General features: G+C 41.7%; 1 protein-coding gene across 1 annotated transcript in view; it reads left to right on the plus strand.

The window, feature by feature from the left end:
- The window catches only part of znf407 (zinc finger protein 407), a gene marked incomplete at its 3' end in the record, with an annotated part of 160,474 nt that extends 143,171 nt beyond the window's left edge, over window positions 1–17,303 (plus strand). Inside the window, exon 10 of the mRNA XM_079240213.1 lies at window positions 16,420–17,303. Coding sequence (XP_079096339.1) covers window positions 16,420–17,303 — 884 coding nt within the window. The remainder of the gene's footprint in view (window positions 1–16,419) is intronic.
- Window positions 17,304–22,276: the final 4,973 nt, after the last annotated feature.

Here is a 22,276-nt window from a genome sequence, read left to right on the forward strand (position 1 = left end):
TTCCCTGAGTAGTGTGTCATGCACATGTTCCACTTTGTTGCACGCTCGCTTCCAAACAGCCTGTTTTCCTTTCCCATGTTTGTTTGTTTGTTTTCTGGGTTTTTTTTTTAACTTGAAATCCCTCCCTTGCTCTGAGCTGAGTTTGTCCCAGACTCGCCGGTGAATCGCTGGCCTGTTGTCAGGAGAATGGATGGAGTCCGTCCCCCCCAGTGAAAACCTGGCCAGACACCGTGTGCTAACCCACCGCATAACAGATAGACACAGACACCCCATATCCCTTTTGGGGATTTGAGAGGGGGTTTTCAGAATCTGTGTTGTCTGTTCATACTTGTGTGTGTGTGTGTGTGTGTGTGTGTGTGTGTGTGTGTGTGTGTGTGTGTGTGTGTGTGTGTGTTCCAAGAGCAATTGCATGGTCGTTTGTAACCCTGGCACTCACGTAGCACCTGCTGCCCAACCCAGGCAGCCTTGTAATGATGCAGACTGATGATGTTAATAAGAAGAGGTGCCCCCATCGGCTACGCAGCTCAGGTCAGACACACGCCCCCGCTTATCCACACACACGTATGCAACGTGAAAAGATGTACATAGGCTCAGCTAGATTTAAACATTTACTTAGAGGCGATACACTGCATCTGCTTTTGGTTTTGTTAAGGCGGAAAGCAGCTGAGCTGAGAAACAATACCTCCATATCTGTGCAGAGATACTGAAATAATAATGGAAATAAAAATGTGTTTGTGCGTGAGGCGAAATCTTTCCGCTGGAAGGAAGAAAAAGGAATTATCTCATAAAGTGATGTCTTCATGCATGTAGCAACACTGTGTCTCTTTTTATTTAAGAGATAAACATCAGTAATTGGAGGCTGATGCATGGTTTCTAGACTGCCTGTTCTACAGGTACATATATATGTGTGAATACACTAGATCTCTTTTAATGTGTGTGTGTGTCGTGCGGTTTCTCAGTACTGGAATGTTTGTTTGTGGTCTCAAGAGCTTAATCTCTTCCCTCCACCGTGGTGGTACCGTGTTGTAAAAGCTGGCTCGAGCCCGCCTCGCACAGGTTGGTAGTTACTTTATGTCTCCCTCTGTGCTGTCTCCATTTTTTTTTTTTTTTTCACTTCGCCTCACGATTCTAAAGAATTGATGGAGTCGCTGTGTTTATTCCGGCAATGTCAGCACGGCACACACACACACACACACACACACACACACACTTTTTGCTCTCGGTCTTTCTCCTTCTCTTCCTCTGTCTCTCTCTCCTTTCTCACGAGGTAAACATATTTTGCAGAAAAGCTGACGGCGAGCTTGTTTTAACAACCTCAAGGTCAGCAAGTCAAAGCTTGCAGTCGTCACGCCACCCTTCACTGTATGTGGCCTGTGTGTGCGCGCGTGTGTTCCAACAGTGTGGCATCTCCATGGCAGATTTATACCTCTCCGTGCACCTTCAATAATTCAATAACAGTGCCTGTGTCTCCTCTCCAGCTTTCAGTGTCATTATAGAGCAGGGCTAAATGCCACCAAGCCTGGTCCATCTTTCCGCTGGTGTCTCTTTACTGCAGCGCCAGGGCACACATCACGTGCCCACATACACGCACGTTCTGGTGTCCCACTTTCAGTTGAGCTCCCACAGCTTATCAGGCTGTCTCCTGTTGCAAACGTTGCTGAAAGCCTGCTATATTTGCCATATTAGCGAACCTGTTAATTTCTAGCCACATCACGGTAATTCCGCTTGGAATCCTCTCTTGTGTGCTCCGCGGTGACCGGAATCGCATCCGGCTACACTTAGCATCAAAATCAACCGGTTCCGCCATTCCCTCACCTCTTTTATGGCCTGTCGATGCCTCATCCCTGCTGTGTGAGGCTGTTTTAACCCTCCTGACCCGTCTCCTAGCCCTGCTTAGCTGTATTCTGGACATCCATGACTCCTCCGGTATTACGGAGCTCCTTCAATCTCTCGCATCGATCCAGCTCCCCCTCTGTTGCTATGCGCTTCAACCTCTCTCTGACCCATCTTCTGCTGCCTCATAGTCCTGTCTAGTAATGTGCCCCCGTGCAATGCCCTCCCTGCACATGTTGTCTATGTGTGCGTGTCTGCACGCATGTGTGTGTTCACCACTGACCTGAGTGATGAGTGGTGACCCTCTGGCTGGCGCCTGGCGTCCTCCTCGCTGCTATTGATTAGATCTGAGGTTTCATACAGTAGCTGCCTCACGTGACTCTGTCATTTACTGTCTCTCCACTGTCTCCGACCTGTCCTGCGCACACGCACACTCATGCACACACATTCATCCAGTCACTTAAAAAGCACATGTGTAGCCGGTGAGCTTGTTCCCATCTGCACTAATTAATACGAAAGAGGTTAAAGGGGCAACCTCTATATTGCCTGTATGAATATCCACAGGCATCCGGCAGAATTAGCTTAATTAGGAGACAACACATGCAGCATGCTAACTGCTTGTATCGTTTAGGTTCCAGCTCCAGAATGAGTCAGCAGCAGAGTGAAGTGTGAGTGAGGGATCAGAGAGAAAACGAGGATACAGCTGTCGTTGTTAATACACGTCTTCGGATTTGATGTGATTTGATGGAGTGAGATTTGAGAGTCTTTCATTTCTTAACGTGCCAGGTTGTTTCCTGCCCTCTCCGACTTTAGTAAACAGGGTCCTGTATAAAATCAGACCTTTACGTGTGTGTGTGTGTGTGTGTGTGTGTGTGTGTGTGTGTGTGTGTGTGTGTGTGTGTGTGTGTGTGTGTGTGTGTGTGTGTGCCTCTTCCACTCAGTCTTTGCCACAGTAATGCTCAGGTTAAGTGCAGTTGCAGGCTATTATACATCATTAGGGTAAGTAAGGCTCAGGCAGCGCGGCAAGAGAAATGGACTCTTTCAGATGCTTCATTTCTCTCCGGCCATGGCTGAAATAGGAGCTGACGTCACATGTGCATTGTATGTGCGCACACACACACACACATGTGCATGCTTGTAAACGGGCACAAACCGCTACACTTTGAAAGCTGCTAGTCACTTATCCAGTCAGTCACAAATCAGCCTGTCTATCAGGTGGTTTATAGAGGCTAAGTCCTCCTGATGGCTGGTAGTCAGTCAGCCCTGCCTGCCACTCGCCTGCCACTGCGGAAATTAAAGCATTCCTAATGGATAGATCGGAATGTTTTATTATGTTTTCACATTTTATGATACATGTTAACACCAGCCATGCTGGACTTGGAGTGTGGTAATTTCTTCTAACCACATCAATTAGAGTCGGGCGAGTAGACGGGCTCGACATCAGCCTTTTAATAAAATGAGAGATTAGACACCCAGCGTGATAGATAGGATGCAATTCATTTCTGTTTTACGGAAAGTGATGATTAATAATGAAATAATTCCGATAAGATATTTGTGGTATTATTATAACATTATCTAGCTTTTTAATCTGGATTGCTCCATTGTGTATTGAACCCATCAATATTCAGAGAAAATGAAAATGTTTTCTTTGCGAGAATATTAATATAAGCTTCATCCTCAAGGATTTCTGTCAATCAAGCCCTTTTCCAATCCTGTGCATTGTTCCTCAGGAAGTTCGGGTTATTGCAATACACCTCCTGCTCGGTTTTAGGCTGCAATCTGATGGAACGAGTAAAATGTCCTCTGTTATCTCTCTTTGTTGTTGTATTACCAGTGCAGAGGGTGTGCAGCGGTGTCCTCTGCCCAGGGAACAGACCTCCAGCTGGGTTTAAAGACAGAGGCCGGCTGGGTGGCAGAGCCACAGGAACTTGGAGGTGATAGATGAAAGAGGGCAGGAAAAAGACTAATTGTTCTCATTACAGAACAAATAAAAATCAATACCTCTCAAAGCAAAAAGGGGGGTGGTATGGGTCTTGAAGGGCACTGTAGTTATTGCACGGGAGTGGATTTTGTTGGAATTGCAGGCGGCGGGTAAGGCGCAGTGGAACCGATCACATTTGAATGCTAATTCAGACAAAGGACAGTTAGATTAATCGATGTGGCGATCCAGCGCTGGTCCTTCCAAACATTAAAGCTGTGGGGGTGTTTGAGATTGAAGTTTTAAATGCAATTAAATAGGAAAACACATAGTGGGGGAAAAAAAGGAGAGATATTTTCCCAATTTTTTCAAATTAAAGAAGGAAATTTCATTATCAGGGGAGCATATTTTACACAGGCAATTACAAGGTTAATACATCTTCAACATCCCCCCTTAAAGTCCTCATATATTTGGTTAGGGATTTTGTTCTTGTATGTTAGTTTAATTGGCTATGCAGAGCCTATCCAGAAAGTCTGCACACTAACACACACACATGCTCGAATACAATGGATTAGATATATTAAATCCATTGAGATTCAGTTCTAACTTTAGCTGAAACTACAACGCACATAACGAGAGCCAAATTTAAAACTTTATCCAGTCTTGAGTTTAACAGTTGATCCTAAAATTGCCATGACAACCCATCAAATGATTCATAAAACTCTAAATTTTCCTATGAGAAGTTTAGAAGTCAGTCCTCATGAGAATGGCTGCTCTCTGTCACACACACTATATCTGCAAAGGCTTCCAGTGGCATATTGGCAGCAGAGTGTGCATATGTGTGTGTGTGTGTCTGTTGCTCCAACTGAGTGGCTCCGGTCTGGTTTCCTTCTGACACAGATGACAGCATTGTGTGCATGAATTCCCGGGTGTATGTGCATACAGATGTACAGCATGTGGATGTTTATATTTGAGATATAGAACGTCTGACTTGCTTTGACCTACAGTGCACAGTGCATCGCGAGCAACACAAGCGGCACACTGCACCCTGTCCGATCAGATTAAGACCTCATTCCTATATAAACCTGTAAATGTAAAGTTCTCAAAAAAATGTTTTCTAAGCAGTTTGCAGAGTTTAATAAAGCCCTGAAGGTTAATCAGCTTTTTTCCAGCTAATAAGTTTAAAATGTCAATTTGGTTTCAAGGTACATTTCCACAGTATTTCTCAGAGTTTCCTCCCTGTCAGGTTGTTTTCTTCTGATTTAGCCTCCATAGAGACAGCACAGCGTATGATAGAAATTCAGCAGTAAGGCAAATTGGCAGAGCCACAGAGGGCGGATCGACAGCGAGAAGACAAGCTGGGAAGAAGGCGGAGAGCAGAGGAGGCAGTGTGAAAGATATAGAGAGCGCGAGATGTAGACGATGATGGAGGGAGAGAGAGGCTGTGTTGGTTTATATAACATCTCCAGGATGGTCTTTGGCATGCGTCAGGGGGCTGAGCCATCAATCACTCCATCTGTGTAAAATCACAAGCTGACTCCAATATTGCTAAATATTTATACTGTCACATACACACAGGCGTGCAGATGAAAAGAGCCATTCATTAGGGCCTTCTCAGGCCTGTCAGCCTGGAGATGGAGATTAGAGAAGCAACCTCCCACTGTGCCTGCCTCTCCTCTCACCGAGCTCCTCAGCCCTATATATAGAGGCATCAGGACGATAAATATCTCCAGCATGCCTGTGTTAGGTAAATACCCAGTAAATATGGCAGGGAGGATCGGAGACTAAGCTAAACAGACCTGTGTTTTTTTGAGTGTGTGTTGTGTAAGAGTGTGAGTCAAAATAAGGCACAATGGGAACTTGTCATACTATATTTTGTATTGATATGCTATATGGACGGCCAGGCTTTGATTTCGCTGGCATCAGTGAGCATTTAGTCATTTAAAAAGTGGCTAAAATGTTACATCAGCTGATGATCAAAAGCCAAATGAATGCAGTTCTATTTTCAGCATTTGCTCCTTATAGAAATCTGTCATTGGAACTCAGAAAGACACAAGGTTATGTTGTGCATGAAGAGAAGTCCAGTGTTTTTTGGGGGTTTTTTTTGGAATCTGATCAAGTTTGACCCTTTGCTTATTCTACTTTATGGAGCATTTATCTTATTTTGTCATCAGTGTGTAACCAGTTCATCATTACATGCCAAAATGTTTTGCGTTTTTGGTTAGAAATTTTATTCAGACACATTTGTGGGTCGAAAAACTGCTTTCATGTTCTTTAAAAGATATTCAATTTATAATGTCAATTAGATTTAAGCAGAAAATCTTGTCAAATAAGATTTTTTTCCAAAGAGCATTTGGCTTGAACTTGATGATTTGGTTATAAAGAAGTAGCAAATCAATTATCTCTCATCTGATTGATTAATCCACTTATCATTTCAGCTCTTTCCTGAATATAAATAAATAAACATTTCAGAGTCTTTGCCTTCATTAAGGTGGTTGAAAAGGTGTTTGTTGACAAAACTGACAGCAGTCATACGTGTGTTGGAGAAGGGAAACATTGCAGACCTGCAGGACTGCGGCCCTCCTGGGACCAAGTTGAATAGACTTGCTTTACTGATTTGGTTTATTCATAAAAAATAAAAATAAAAAAAAATAAAAAATGAGTGTTCAGTTAGTGTGTTCAGTGACCAAACTAACTATATGGTAATTTATCAATCCCAAAAGGGACTTTATAGTACTGCATCATTTTAAAAAAATTTATCTCTAGCTATACATTGTTATTAAGTTATTACACATGACTGCCATTGTAGGAATAAATCGTTCTGTGTTGCAAAGGAGCTGAAGAAGCCTCTGTCTGAATATACTCCTTTGTTTAATCACTGTGTTGTCCAGATGAATGATAGACATTTACCCCATTTCCTGATTTTCTTTTGACCAAACAATTTATTGTGAGAGTGATTCTTCGTTATTTGCCTAGATGCTAAGAAGCCTTATGGCATGAGAAAAAAAAAAAAAAAAGATCCCTCTGCGGTTGTCAGGCTTGAAGACTGAGACCCTCTTTTGTTTCGTTCTCAGGGCCTTTTTACTGAAACATTTTAAAGTGTTCTGCTTCTTTCTCTTTGTCTGCATTCTTTGTTTATTCCTTTTCACTCTCAATCCAGTGCAGACCACTTTGACTTCATTTTTCCAGAAATCATTACGTTGCGATTATTCATTTCATCCGCCTTGACGGACCACAGACCACGGCGCCGTCCAGGCTTTGGCAACAAAAAGACATCAGCAACATTATCTTCACACTGTAATTACCAGAATGGGGGGGAAATTTCATTTTGATTAGTGAAAAAGCTTTTATTCTCGAACTCACATCCATAATTAATCATTAAATCATAGGAGAGTTACTGAGAGGGATAGATGATGGGGGGGGGACACTGTGAAAGGACGATGGAGAGATGGATGAAGGGAGGGAGGGATGTAGCAACAGAGAGAGAAGAGGAAAAGGCATGCAATTATCCGCAGAAGTTCGACATCCTCAGTAAATCCACAGAGCCGCCTGACATTGCTAATTAAAGAAGCAATCAAAGGTCCACCTCCAGAGCTTTGGAGAGAAAGACGACAGAGAAGGAAGAAGGAAACAGGATGGAGAAATCGTAAGAAAGTCTTGTGGGAAGAGTGGGAGAAGAGGAGGAGGGGGAATATGCGCGTTATGATCGTTGTTTTTGTTTCATATGTCAACCTACCTTCCCGGTTTCCAACGCGAGGCTCATCCCCGCCTCCCCACTCTCCCCTCGTTTTTAGCTAGTTGCATCTGGCCATCACACTGTGATCATTTCTGACTTTCATCCGGAGAGTGCAAATAGCTTTTGATTTACAGCATCAGGGAAATAACCGCTCTCCATCCAAAAGTAATGCATTAGTCATATCTGGTTAACCAGTTTTAAAGTTGAAATGATGCATCTCCTGATGCTTTTCTAGGGCACGTAATCAGTGATGTAAGCGGCGGTGATCAGGTGTTCCAGCCTTCTCGCTGGCAGCAGTGCTGAGGTTGATCGGGCCTCTCTTTGTGCAGCTGCAGCAACCTCCCACACATTTGCTCTCTATATCTATAGCCATCCCGCTGAATTCTCAGCAGCCCAAGTTGTGTTACAGTACTCTACTTTTTTGGATTGCTGAACAGTAATGAAACCTCCACACCTAAAAGTCCAGTCCTGCTGGTCCTCCAGGAAGTTGTTCATGCAGCTTGACAGCAGATTTCTTTTTTAATCTTAATGATAGTTTCCATCCCGCACATTACCTGAGCCCACTGTCAGCCTGGTTAATTCCCACACGGGTTTGTTTATTCCTAGTGTCCATTCATTTTATAGCATACGGTTTTCATTCATTCATTTCACAAGTATTATTAATAAGTTTAATTTTAGCTGTTTAAAAGAAGGAAGGCAAAGGTTCAGTGAAGAAGGTTTCCCCAATGGTATCATTTTCTCTTCTTCACCTCCTTCTGCCTAATTCTCTGTCTGCCTTAGCATCTCTCTAGGGACACAGACCTGGGGGACTTGAGGTAGATGGAGTTAGTCTGGACCAGATTACTCTCACACTGGGTTGTCCTCAGTCAGCAGAAAAAGAGCTGAGAGCAGGACACTGACCTGTGTTTGCTCTGACCACTTACACTGTGTGTGTGTGTGTGTGTGTGTGTGTGTGTGTGTGTGAGTGTGTCTCACCCCTTGAGTCCTCTCTCCTTTGTTTTTACACTACTTTCATATTTATTTTTCAGGGCTTTGTTATACTTGTGGTATTTAATTAAAATGATCCTCAATGTCATTTATCAGAAATATCTTTATCCTTTTTTCAGTTCCTGTTTAAAAGCAAATATTTACCACCTCCTTTAGTGGTAAATGCTCCTTGTTCTTTTCTACTGGAAGCAGTGAGTTGGTTATTGCGGTAATAAACTACACACAGCTTGTTTTGTAGCTGCTTTGCATTCTTGTCTGTGAAAGTTGGTGTCAGTTCAATCATACTGAGCTGTTCTTAAGCTCTTCTATAGTGAATAACCCTGCACAATTCAGAAATGCCAGCTCTTTGATTGTATGCGGCTGACATTTAGTGGTTTTTTTTTTTTGTTTGTTTTGTTTTTATAAATATGACTAGTTTGCTCAGCTGTGTGTGGGAAGAAATATTTATATAGAAGCAAACCACAGAATGCTCAATATTGGCTTGTGTTTTAATGTGTTTTGTGTTTTTTTTGTGGTAGTCTGGTACAAAACATCTAAATTTTAAGGTTTGGGTAGGCAGCTTAGATGACCCCACAATCGGAGGTTTGTAAATATGATTTACCCTCACAGCTTCCATTGCAAACACCTCTATCAGTCTGAGGAAATAAAGAGTGAGAAAAATAGAAAGGCTGCGAATAGATTTGAAAACATGTGAAATGCTCAGCCAGAACAGGAACAGGGACGTTTTTAAGGGGTACGACGTAGGAAGAACACAGAGTGGAAGACAAACGGTGCACATGCTAAAAATGCATCCAAGTTTCGTGTCAGTTGCGAGGTGACCGAACAAATATCCAGGAAGTAGCTACTTTTTCCAGCAGAAGACCTGAATTCAGAATGGGTCTGTCAAACTGTCGGAGCACAGCTCTGGCATTAATTTTACTGAGTAGGAGGAGACGAGCAGCAGCTGAGAGGGTGTAGGTAACAGTCTCATTGGAGGACAAGAGGTTCGGAGAGTCTACGATCATGTTGGGGAGCGTCACATAGAGACTCAAAAGAATGAGAATCAACTTCAGACAGGCATCAATCTGTAAAATATTTTACTATTTATATGTGTTGGGGGATTGTTGATCTGCCAGTTTCCCTCCGTTTGGATGCATCAACATGTTCTCACAAAGTGCATAAACACAACACTAAACTGGGCTGCATCCAGTGCATGTTTGTTCTTACATTGTGCAACACACTGACATAAGAAGGTTTGGTAATGGAGCTTAGCACTCACTACATCCATTATAAAGACTGTTACTTGGACAAGCTGGGAAGTCAGAGGTTTTGGGGGTGTTTTGTAGTTGTTTTTTGGGGGGGCGTAATGGTGCATCCACTACTGGAAGTTTGGGAAGAAAGAAATTAAACCTGAATTCCATCATTTTTGTCCTTTTTCTAGGCTTCTTACTCAGATCAGAGCAAAACAATGACCATGTTGTCACCACTGACTTCTCCACACAGTTACAACCGTAGAGGAAGGAACTTCTGTCCATCTACAGCAGGGGTGTCAAACTCAAGGGACCGCTGTCCTGCAGGTTTTTGTTGTTTCCCTGCTTCAGCACACCTGACTGAAGTTCATGTGTAAATGGGAAGAAGTGAACAAGAAGCTGTTGCATCCATTAGATTGGAATCAGGTGTGTTGGAGCAAGGCAACAACAAAAACCTGCAGGAAAGCAGTCTTCAAGGACCAGAGTTTGACATCGCTGATCTACTATTAAAAATGATCCAGAATTCTTCAGTGTGTGTGGGCACTAAAAGAACAGATACAAACACAAGAGTGAAAAGATGTGTGTTAATTCTCTGATACCTGGGAGGAGCGATACCAACAGTTCTTCTCATAACACAGCACCATTAGTTTATGGTACTTTTTAACCTACTTTAATAGCAATACTTTGTGCCCTTTAAAGCCAAATGTATCATATTTGATACATACAAAAGAAAAAAAAAAAAAGTTAATTTTTGGCAACTTCATACTCACATAATTGGATTTTTGTCACCATTTTACATGGGTTGGGCTTTTAATGGTTAAAGAAAATCATACGATCAAATCGCAAGTATTAATACCTTTATTGCAAGGACAGCATGAAATGTTAAAATTAGTATATTTTTTAAAAGTGATTCTGCGGAGCAGCAATTCATAAGCAACATCGAAATTTTATTGGTTTATTTTATAAAATTTTTTGTTATTAAAATTACTTTTGTCAGTTCCAAGCTATTTCAGCAAACATTGAGGATTTACTTTCATTAACAGAGAGGTTAAACAACTTTGTCCATGTCTGTATATCGGAATAAGTCAAATTATATTAAATATTCTTAACAGTTTTTGCTTAATTTCCAGCTAACATCACAGAGCTACTATATTGTTACAGTCCAGAGCCCTCTGTCAGTTCGTGCCCTCATTCTTTTCTGTTTATTTGTCCTTGGGGTGTGTTCGGTGCATCTCCATCTCTCTCTCTCTGCCCTGTCCACCTGGTGTCAATCTGGCTCCTGTATAATTGGTTGTTTTTTGGTTGGCCGGCCTGTCCTCGGTGGTGTTGATTCATGGCGTTTGTAAAGGTGACAGTAGCGGCTGTCCCTAGCAGACAAAGTAGAGCCATCACTAGCTGGACCTCAGCTGACCTGCTAGTTTGTGTGCCGACACACACACACACACACACACACAGGTAGCACATTCAGCTTTGCTTGAGGTGGCACAGGGGAGGAAAGAGAGGCAGGGAAGGTCATCGTGTAACAGCTCAACCAGAAAAGATCCTCAAACACTCATAAAAGTAAAAGAACACACACAAACACATGTGGTTATTTGTTCACCTTTATACATATTAAAAAAATGACATTACACAGCCAATCCCGGAGAGAAAAGTATGCACAGTATGCATAGAAATATTGTTTTTTTCAGATCTCAAAATATATTTAAAAGTGATTTTTTTTTTTAGACCTGAAACAAAATGTTGAACTTTTGGACAAGAATTGACATTAAAACACACACACACACACACCTGCATGCACATCAACGCACAGAAATACACTGAACACCCTGTTATGCAGCCTTTCCCTGGTGACCTGAATACACCCAGAACTGATACTTTATCTACTTAGCAGTGTCACCTTCAAAAGGCTCTGACACACACACACACACACACACACACACACACACACACCCTCTTTAGAAAAAAGAAAACAAAAAAATCTCCCCACAAATAACACCATATGCGTGTCAGGTTTAGAGGCCTCCATCATGCTCTGTATGAGCTTCTGTCTTCATATCTATAATTGAAGGAAATCGGCCGGTAAAAGGATTGTAAAGGCCTTTGTGCAGAATTGATCATAAGCTCAGACTTTTTCATGGTCCTGCCATTGACCTGGTAATTGATTTGGAAAGCATCCTCCCCCCGCCTCATCTCATTTGTGTTATAGCTGATACAGTTTAATTGACTTTGCTTGCTGTAGTGTCTCTTCAGGTTGATCTCTTTGTCTTTCAGTGTGAATAATCGCACGTTTCTGAACTCTACACTTCCAATTTGCATATATTGCGGCGCACTTCGAGGTTAAAGTTGTTGCCAGTTTCAAGTTTAGGGATTACAAACACAACTTCAACGAGACTTAACACGAAGGCTGATGTGCACTCTCCTGATTACACCAACACGTGCTGGCAAGCTTACATCTGCAGCAGGCTGACCTGTGTTACAGCGGCTGTAATTGATTGTGTGTGCAGTGGTGTCTCGGTGTTAAGGTTAATTTCACTAACTGCTGGTAAGTGCTGTCTGACCGCTCCCCTGACGGCCTCTCCGAGCTGAAGTATTGCCACTTAGAGGCCCCGGGCCCCCCCGACACTGGCCAGCCCATTGATCCGTTGATCAATAATTGCATCTGTACCATACACTGTGCAGAGAGGCCGCTGTAGTGACCTGACGCTAACACTCTAGCTGGTCTATGGCACGCCACACAAATGATAGTAAAACTGCGGTCCAGGGATCACTTAAGGGTCCTTAAAGGGGTTCCAGAGGAGTCCCCAGCAGAATGAGGTTTAGTTTAATTGCAGCAGCATTTAATTCACATCAAGCTATCGTGTTTGGAGAAAGCACTCGCCTTTATCAACCCATATGGTGCAGACAGTCGTGTTCCTCTCATATGTACCGTATCTCTCATCATATTGAAACATTAACAAGACAATGAAGAATAATCACAATGACGGAAGATATTTTGGGAAAAGCAACCTCAGCTGAACAGCGATACGTGACAATATTACAATATGTCGTTGATTATTTTATTAAAACTAAGCCAGAGCATAGAAGCAGTGTAGCAGCACCCTTACTGCTTCCAATGGAATTTAGATAGTATTTAGATAATTAGCAGCTAATCGAATGTGCGTGGTTAACTAGCTATCGTCAGATCTGAAGACCTCTATAAAGGAAGATGTGATGATCTGGAGGACACAGAGTTGTGGAAATACATCAGCAATGATCTTTCTGTTGTTGCTTGTCTGAGAGGGGTTCTTAGACCATTTCCAAACTATTAGGAGGCCATTTTAATATTTAAATTCCAAAAGTTACCAAGACAGTAAAGAATCAGCAGGGCTGAGAAATAATTCACAGGTGAAGCAGAAGTAACTGAAGTGGACGTCCCAACCAAGTTGTCCCAGTAGCTGAGCATTTGATGATCAGAAAAGCAGCAAAACCCCCCAAATCTACATGTCACACTTCACAGACCATAAATGTTAAAGTTTATCAGTAAATTGTAAAAAAACAACAACAAAAAAAAACTGAGCAGGTATGGCCTCTTCTACCAAACTGCAGAAGGGGTACGCTCCATTTCATTTGACTGATTGTGACTCTCAGAGAAAGTCCTGATCTATCATGAATCTGTGTTTTCTGTCTATTTAAACTAAAGTCAGGAAATTTGTATTCATCTTGATACAAAAACTAGTATTTGCTCGACAGACTCTGTGCTACAAGCTTTGTACAAATAGATTATCTGTCACAGATTCCGTTTTACAGAAAAACTTTCTTTAGGATGTTCCTCTTGTCATTTGTAAATCAAAACGCCTGTCTGTGCTGCCTTGTCTTCTTCTTGTTGTTTTATTCCTCTCAGGGAGCCTCCATCTTGTTTCAGATCACAGCCAATAAAGCAGCCTGCCCCTCCGTGTCTCTCTCTCACTCTCTCTCCTGCTTCCTGTTAAAGGAATCAGTCAGTCAAAGCACTCAAAACATATATTAAACAGGCATCAGCCTCTCGCCGGGGCCAAATCACGCTGTTCAAATGTTGTTCTTCCACTGGGAGCGCAGGACAACTGAAGAGATGGGATCTGCAACATTAACTTGATTCACGGCTGCGGCAACTGAGTGACACTCCATAAACCTCAGCGGGCCACCGCCGGGCCCTGCCGACAGCACCCCATGGCTAATGTGACACACACTAGCAAGGCATAGCCTTACCACCCCCACAGCAATACAACACACACTTTGAGTCGCTCACATAAGCAAGCGCATGCGGAGACCAATGCGCTACCGGAGCGAGTCTCGTTCAGACACACAACAGTAAAACCGGAATCACCAAAAATACACACATGCGTTAACACATGTATGCTAAACATACACATGCAGCTGGGGTTTTAATACACAACCAGGCTGACTGAGAATAGCACGCTCTCAAACAGGTTTTATGATTATAAGAGCGGAAGTGTGGGTTCAGTAGACAGTTAGCATCAACCCCGTACTTCTGAGTAACTACGTGACCTCTGCTTCTCAGTGCGCCGACTCCTCTACGCTTGTCACTCCCAGTCCAAACAGTAGAGTCAGACTTTATATTTACAGCACAATCCTGCCTGCATGCTGAAGCAGTAGAACAATGGTGTTGTTGTTTGTCCTGGAGCAGATGTTTGTCGTTACCTTTTCATGAATGGATGAGGCGTTTGAGGGATGCAGGACCGTAACGAGTCTGCAAGGGCCAGTTTAGCTGGAAGGTTGGACTACAAGGTAGCATCAGCACCGATGACTGACAGGTGCTCGCTTTACCTAAAAGCCAGAAACTAGCGGAGGCTGCACCTGGCTGGACAAACACTCCCACTCACACACTGTCTGCATGCTGTTTTCATACAAAACGGAGCCGAAGGATACGAGTATGAGCACTTCTTAGGGAAATTGTGCAGTGTAATGGGTGGATTGAACAGTATTTAATATATTATTTATATTATTTATTAATATATTATTTATATTAAATAATATTTAATAAATAAAATGTTCACATTATTTTTTTTTTTTAATATGGCCGCATAGTACATAGATTTTTTAAAAGTTTTTCTAACCGTTACTTGTCTAAGCAGGAACGACAAAAAAAAAGAAAAGTCTTTCAACAAAAGTAGCAAAGTCTATTTTTCCATTCAGTTTAGACGGATGCACACAGGTACTGTGTGTGTTAATGTCTTTAAGATAACAGACCATGTTTAGATAAGTGCAGAAAAATATTTTCTCTTTTTTATGTGAGGTTATGTTCATAGTATGAACAGAAGTTGTGAAATTAATGAGCATTTATTAAAATGTTTCTGCTTTTCTGGAAAGATCGAATCCCGCGGACAGCATGAATGAATGATTGCGTTGCCTGAAAAGTCCAAAGTGTGTTTTGTTTTAATCGTTTATGTATGAGTAAACTTTCAAGCTGAGTAGTGAGCTGAAGCTGGAAGCTGCATTTAACATCTTTACCTCTGTTTACTGCCGTTGCAAGCTGATGTGGGACTGTCTCGCCACTCAGATTGCTTTTCTGTAGTTTTTGCAGCATTTTATATCCACGTTTTGTAGAATGCAGCATTTATTTTTACTTTATCTGTGCAGGGTTATGTTTTATTCACAAAGAGCCACTGGTCACCGCTCGCTTGCCCAGTAAGAACAGAGTTACAGCTCCCACTTTTCTACATGTCTGAATACGCGGGGGAGGGGAGTGGGCAAGACGCAGTTAGGTCACATATACTTTGCAGCACAACTCCAACTTTCTGATCATACTGTCAACCTTGTGAGTGCAGGACATTAAATGTCAGGGGGAAGATAGTTGTATCAGTGATTGATGAGTTTGTTCCTGTATGTACTCTGTGATCTCATCGCTTCCCCTGGGTGCAAACCGTGTACCTCCAGAAATGTCAGCTTTTCAAAACCCAAAAGATGAACAGATAAAATAATCTTGTTATATCAGGAAAATGAAAGGTTATGAAGTGAGTTTTGGAAATCTTAACGGGTTTTATGAGCATCTGAGGCTACAAATTGAGGGTCAATATTCAGTTCTGTTGCGTATGATGTGAATATGTACACCATGTTCAGCCTGCGTACAAACAGTGTTGCCTCTTTACTGCCTTAAATTCACATTTTCCTTCATAGATTAGTCTACAAGTATGTGATGCAGGAGCTGTTAAAACAATGGCATTTCTAACACTGTTCCTATCACCTTGGAAACGCCATGGCAGCCTGTGATCTAAGAGGGTACATTGTGGCTTAATTAGTACCATCTGTATCTCACCACTCTCTTCTGCCAGTGGAACGTCTCCATTTCTCCTTTCATGCATTAAGTGACACAAATATGTGAAGTGTTACATCACATTTTCATGTCAATTCAGGCTTTCAATGTATTTATTGTTGTCTTTTTTTTTCTCACAAATGTGCCCACATTGTGAGTTTAACAGCTGCAGCTATAGCAAGCATCTAGACAGGAAAAAATGGAGTCTTTGTTTCTTAATTTAGTGTTTTTGGATGTCGCCTTGTTTATCTTGCTTATAAATCTGTGTTTTTCTTTATTCACTGATTAGACTCCAGCATACTCCCCCTGCTTCCCTTTGTTTTTGCTTTCACTGATGACAGGAAGTTTGCAGTCACACTTTTCTTATCAGTTTTGATTTGAGCAAAACTCCAAAAGTATAACGTGAATGTGTCCTTGTGTCCCCCAGGCATCGTATCCAAGTCCTTTGAATGTCGTCTGAAAGGCCAGGGGGCTGCGTTTGTGGAAGCAGAGTCTCAGGGCTCTCCCACACACAGGAAGAGCTCCTCTGATGGATCCAGCCAAGAAGAGTCCGTCCAGCAGGTAATCATCATCCAAGGCTACGGTGACGAGGAGGTGGCCATCGACCAGGCCCTGGAGGAGTCAGCTGCTGCCACCCTGCAGACGCTGGCTATGGCCGGCCAGGTAGCTGAGGTACTCCACATCACTGAAGATGGACAAGTCATTGCCTCGGGCAGGGAGGTGGCAGCTGCAGGGGCCCACCTAGCAGGAGGCAGCACCCAGTACGTGGTGTTGGAGTCCGGGGATGCCAGAAAGGAGCTGCGGGCTGTGGCCAGAGGAGGTGTGGCGGTCACAGCTGCTGCAGGACAAAGTCAAATCATCTCCGAGTCGTCCACTGCCCTCGACGCTCTGCTCAGCGCCGTCAGTGAAATGGGCCAGCAGGAAGAAATCCAAGAAGCCGCCGTTGTTCATGAGGTGGTGACTCCCGAAGCGGCTGAGGCTGCACACATTGCAGTGCAGGAGCAGGTGAAGCAAGAGGAGGAGGAGGAGGTGCAGGTCATTCAGGAGTCCAGCCACGAAGGCATGCAGGAGGTTCTGCAGCTCGCTGCCTCCCAGATGATGAAGGAAGGCCTAACTCAGGTCATCGTCAACGATGAGGGCACCCACTACATCGTGACGGGGCTAGATGACTGCACCTTACAGGTGGAGGGGGGGGTGTATGGAGAGGCCGGGGCGGGTGATGGCGAGGCGCAGCAGGTAGAGCAGCAAACCGGGGATGAAATGGTCGTTTATCTAGATGGAGCTTCTCACAACATCGTCCTGGAAGGTTAGACAAACAGTTATTTTTATCATTTCATCGCCCTTGTTCAGCTCTGGAAAAGCCTGTTTTTTTTCAGTGTTCGTTTTAACTTTACGCTCTGTGACTGTGTGTACTGTACGTCTGTTTTCTAAAATCTTCATTTGAGGTTTGTTAAACTCAGGTTCAGCATCTTTTTTTGAAGAAACGGGAAAGGAAAGAGGTTTGGTGCTGAGTGTGCTGACTTGCAAAGCATAAGGGCACCAATACTGTGTGGGGGGAAAAAAACTGATGGATGACATGCAACTAAAAGAAATCAATATGTTTTCTTCCTTCTGAAATATTTTCTAAAAAAAAGTAATTAATTAATAAATTAACATACAGAGTTAAATTGTTCATATGAATTCCGTTTACTTGGTTTTTATTTCCCTTGTCAAATGTCTGTTTATTGGCATTAAACGTTTTGTTCAGAGTCCTGAAGTCGTCCAGAAAGTTTCTTTATTTTAGTTTTTTCAGCTTTTGTAGCACTTTTTTTATTCTGATCTCACACCATATATGTTTTTGTGCAACAATGTAGCACTGCTTTTTTTTTTTTTTTAATTTTAGTTTAGTTTCTTTTTTAAAGCTCAAAATATTAATGCAATTTCATTTCTGACAATAAAGGTGGAATCTAATATTTAGCCAAATGTCTGCATTTCCTTTCTTCATTCAATAAAATTGCTGCGTGTTTTGTCTTGACCGCATTTCTGCATCAATATCATGATCGCACGTGCGGTGCAAGCAACATGCACGTGCGTGCATCAACTGATGGCTCCCATCATGCTTTCTGATCACTAACACAGTCATTATCATCGCCATTATCATTATTGTCGTCATGATCACCATCATCCTAATCGTCAGCCTCTCGTCTCTCTCTTCCCATCAGGCCCATTCTCCTCCAATGCCTTCAACACACACTCATCCCTTTTTTTCCCCCAGCAGAATTCAGCACTGGAGGGAGAATCAATATTCATTTAGGCCCCTACACAGGCCTGGTTTCTGATGGAGTGAGTGGGAGAGCAGTATGACGGCTGCAAACACAATGGCTAACCGCTAAAAGTACAGAGAGAAACCACTCATACACATCGAGGGCATCGAAAGATCATCCCTTTAACACACACACACACACAGCGCCCACCGTGGGAGAAGGTGGGCTGAGAGAGAAAGTGGTGGAGGAGTGGGCAGGAGAAATGGGAGCATTACAGTTGGGTGCTGAGAGCGGTACGGCCGGATAAAGTGAAAGCGCAGTGAAATCCACAACCACACAAGAGAAGGGAGCCTGCAGTTTCACACAACACCTGTCTGCCTGTCTTCATCTCCACTCCCAGCTTCATGTGCATTAACAAACGTAGGCCCCCCTCCCTCCACCATTCTGCAATAACGGATCCTTTTAAAAGGAAGTCATGTTCTCTGTATGAGCATGTTTATTAGCCAGAGTTCATCAGCATCCACTAGTGGCAAGAATCCAACAATAACAAGCAGACCTTATAGATACTACAGATTAGCATTGATTAAGTTACAAAACCTTTCTTGTCAGCATTTTTTTAATAAAGTCAATCCAAAATCTTCACCCGTTGAGAAGTTGTAAGTTGTTACATGCGATTAAAAACCATCTCACGACCAAGGATGAATCAGAAATCTAATATTTGACTGTGACATTATTTACTTAAGAACCAAGTCAATATTCAGAAGCAGTGTGTAAAAAAACTAAGTGCTTCAACTGGAGTTAAGATTTAAGTTTGATGGCTTGGTTAACAAAAGCAGAGAGCTGCCATGCAAATTTAAAAAAAAAAGAAAGGGGGGGGGGTCATTATGTTACATGTTATGCTTTATTATAAAAACATGAACACGCACTGTGTTCATGGTTTTTGTCTCTGAATGAGGAAACAGTCATGTTCGCATTACACCTTTACATCAGACAGGACTATCTCTTTGTATTGGCAACTTTATTCAACATTTATACAATTAATTCTGGAAAAAAATTAGCTGAAATATTTCTGATTGACAAGAAAATCATTGATGGCATCTCCATGAAATGTACTGAGAGTCAGCAGAGCTAGATTGCAAGAATATACTCTATTTGGCTGCATGTTCTAAAGTGCAGCCAAATAAAACGTCACGTTTTTACTGGAGATTAGCACATGATAACATCAAATGGTCCTATCTATTTGTATTTGGGTGACTGCTCCATTGGCATCCATGGTGCGTTCACACAATGCCAATGAGGGAAGACGCGAGGTTTGACTTTAGAAAGGAAACCGTTGCTGTAATCAGTCTGTAAATGGTTATGATGTCATTTCCAAACAAGAATGAAATATGTTTTATGAATTGAAAACAGTCTTGACTGAAAACTGTCAAGAGTGGCTGTTTATAATGTTCTGCCCAATGTGCAATGATCAGAGAACGTGTAAAAGCCAAGAGGTACATCTCAGACGTTACAGACCTCAGTTTGCTAAATGTTTTGATTTGTGATAGTAATCAGAAAAAGACTGAATAAATATGGCTTTTTGGGAGGATTTCCAGGAGAAAATGGAGTGTATAAAAACAACGGCAGCATGTCTTAGGTTTATAAAGTTGCATCTGAACATATCACAACACTTATAGTCAATATGTTTGGAGAAAACAAAATTAATATCAGAATAAAAGTTTCACAGCTATAAAGTGTAGTGATGGAGGAGTAATGATTTACATGCACAGGATCTAAACACCTTTACAGCCATGTCAGTTGACCATGAAATTTCCTTGTATACCAGAGATCATCTACAACAGAATGGGTGGAAAAGTTTTAACATGCTTAAAGTTTTAACATCTTATCAGAGAAACGCTGCAGTGGCTTCTTAAAACCTCAATAAAAATGAAGTGAAGCAACTTTTTATTCTTTGGTTTAAATAGAAAGAAGGGGGCATGGCTACCAAGTGCATTTGCAATTATTTTAGGGGCTGATAATGTCATACCAAAAATAATTAATCAAAACGTTTGCTGCTAATGTTAATGTAAAATTTATTTATAGAGTACATTTAAAACAGCCAATGTTGACCAAAGTGCCGTATATAAGTTTTCCACAAAGTTAAGAAAACTGGCAATAAAATACACAACATAAAAGTAGAAAAAATAAATACAAACTGATAAGTGTCTGATCAGCTTGTGTTGAAAGCCAGTGCAAACAAATGATATTTTCAGCTACAGCAAAAGCTCTGTCGTGTCTAGTTTTCAGCTTGTGACCCCTAAAATCCTCGGATTTTTTTTACCTCATTAATTTGGGACATGAACAGAAAGAATCTCTGAAAAAATAAGAAGGACCCAGGCTATTTTAACACAAATAAACCAACAAAAGAACTTTTAAATAATTCCTGTAGCTAACTGGAAACCAGCGCAGGACACGTATTTCCATGAGCCCCAGAAGAAACGTGCTGTTGCATTCTGAACCAACGTAGTTGCCCTACATGTGTTAGGAGTTTCCCTGCTGCAACACACATGACTCAAATCAATGGGTAATCATTAACTTGTGCATAATTTGACTTCAAGCTCGCTACAAGTTTGCTAATTAAGTCTGATAGGTGTCAGGTGTGTTGCAGCAGGGAAACTCCTAACACATGAAGGACTGTGGCCCTTGAGGACTGGAGTTGCCCACCCCTGGTCCAGACCATAGTATCAGTAACTGCTGTAGTCCAGGTGACACAAAATAAAAGCAGGGACTTCACGCTTCTGATCAGCCTGCAACAAATAAGCTGCAACGTTATCACAGGAGGCGTGACTGTTAAAAACGAAAAACACTTTTACAACTGAGCTGATATGCTGATCCAGCCTAAAAGAACCACAAATAAGCACATCAAAATTTCTAACTACTGGGTGGCAATATTCAGTAAGTGGGCTTTTAGGACAGATGGGTCAAAAGTATTCCTAAACCACAATCTCTGTTTTTGATTTATTGAACTTTAAAAAGTTCAATGCCAACCAGTCCTTCACTTCCTAACAGAGCTCAGATACTGTTTGCACTTGGTTTTAAAGGAAAATGAACTTGTAGGGTGTCTGCAAAACAATGAAAGAATATTTGATGTTTTTTTCAGCCATATCCTAAGGACAGCATGTAAAGTTTTATGAAAATAGAGGACTTAAAATAAAGTCTTGAGGCACTCCACAACTGAGATAGGTCTCCACTGATTTATAAAGAACCAAATTAACGAAAAAGGGCGAGACCTCCTCTAAATATAACTTAAAGCATTTTAAGACTATGTCATTGAGACCCACAGAAGTCAGGAGAGCAAAAATTTGACACTCCACAGTGTCAAAAGCTGCGAACAAGTGCTGAGTGCGGTTCTAAAACTCATTAAATGAAATGAAATGAAAAATACTTTATTAATCCCCAAAGGGAAATTAAATAAATGACAATAAATTAATTAATAAATTCATTAATAATTGACAATAAATTCAATAAATTATGGTTTAGTTTTTTTTTTTTTGTTTCAGTTTTAATCCTCTCCTTCTGTTGTTAACAATGACTCAGTATAAAATATAGTTCATATCTTAAATTTTAAAACTTAAAATGACTAAAAAATTGTACTTTCTTTTTCAGGTTATTGTATACATGTTTCATCCTAAGGATCATGGTGACCTGGTACTTATCCTGACTGAGACGTCAGCTCTAACCTGATCCATATCCATCGCAGTGCTAAGACACAGATAATTATACACTCTCAAGAATAGTTTAGAAATAGTCCCAAATAAACTGTAAACTGTGGAAAACAGAGGGCCTGTCTGACACCACAGCCTTCTTGATGTGAGGCAACAAGTGCTAATCACCGTGCAAATATGATGAACTGCAGAGCAGACTGAATTATTTTCATTTCAATCTGCTCCGCACTGAGAAAACCGTGAAAATAAGCCACATTTGCTTTCAACTACAGCTGAGCGCATTATATCCCTGCAGAATGACTATTTAACTTGATATTTGTGGTAAATGAGGTTTGTG

The sequence above is a fragment of the Telmatherina bonti genome (assembly GCF_933228915.1).
Source record: "Telmatherina bonti genome assembly, chromosome: 5".
In the NCBI taxonomy this organism is placed as follows: Eukaryota; Metazoa; Chordata; class Actinopteri; order Atheriniformes; family Telmatherinidae; genus Telmatherina; species Telmatherina bonti.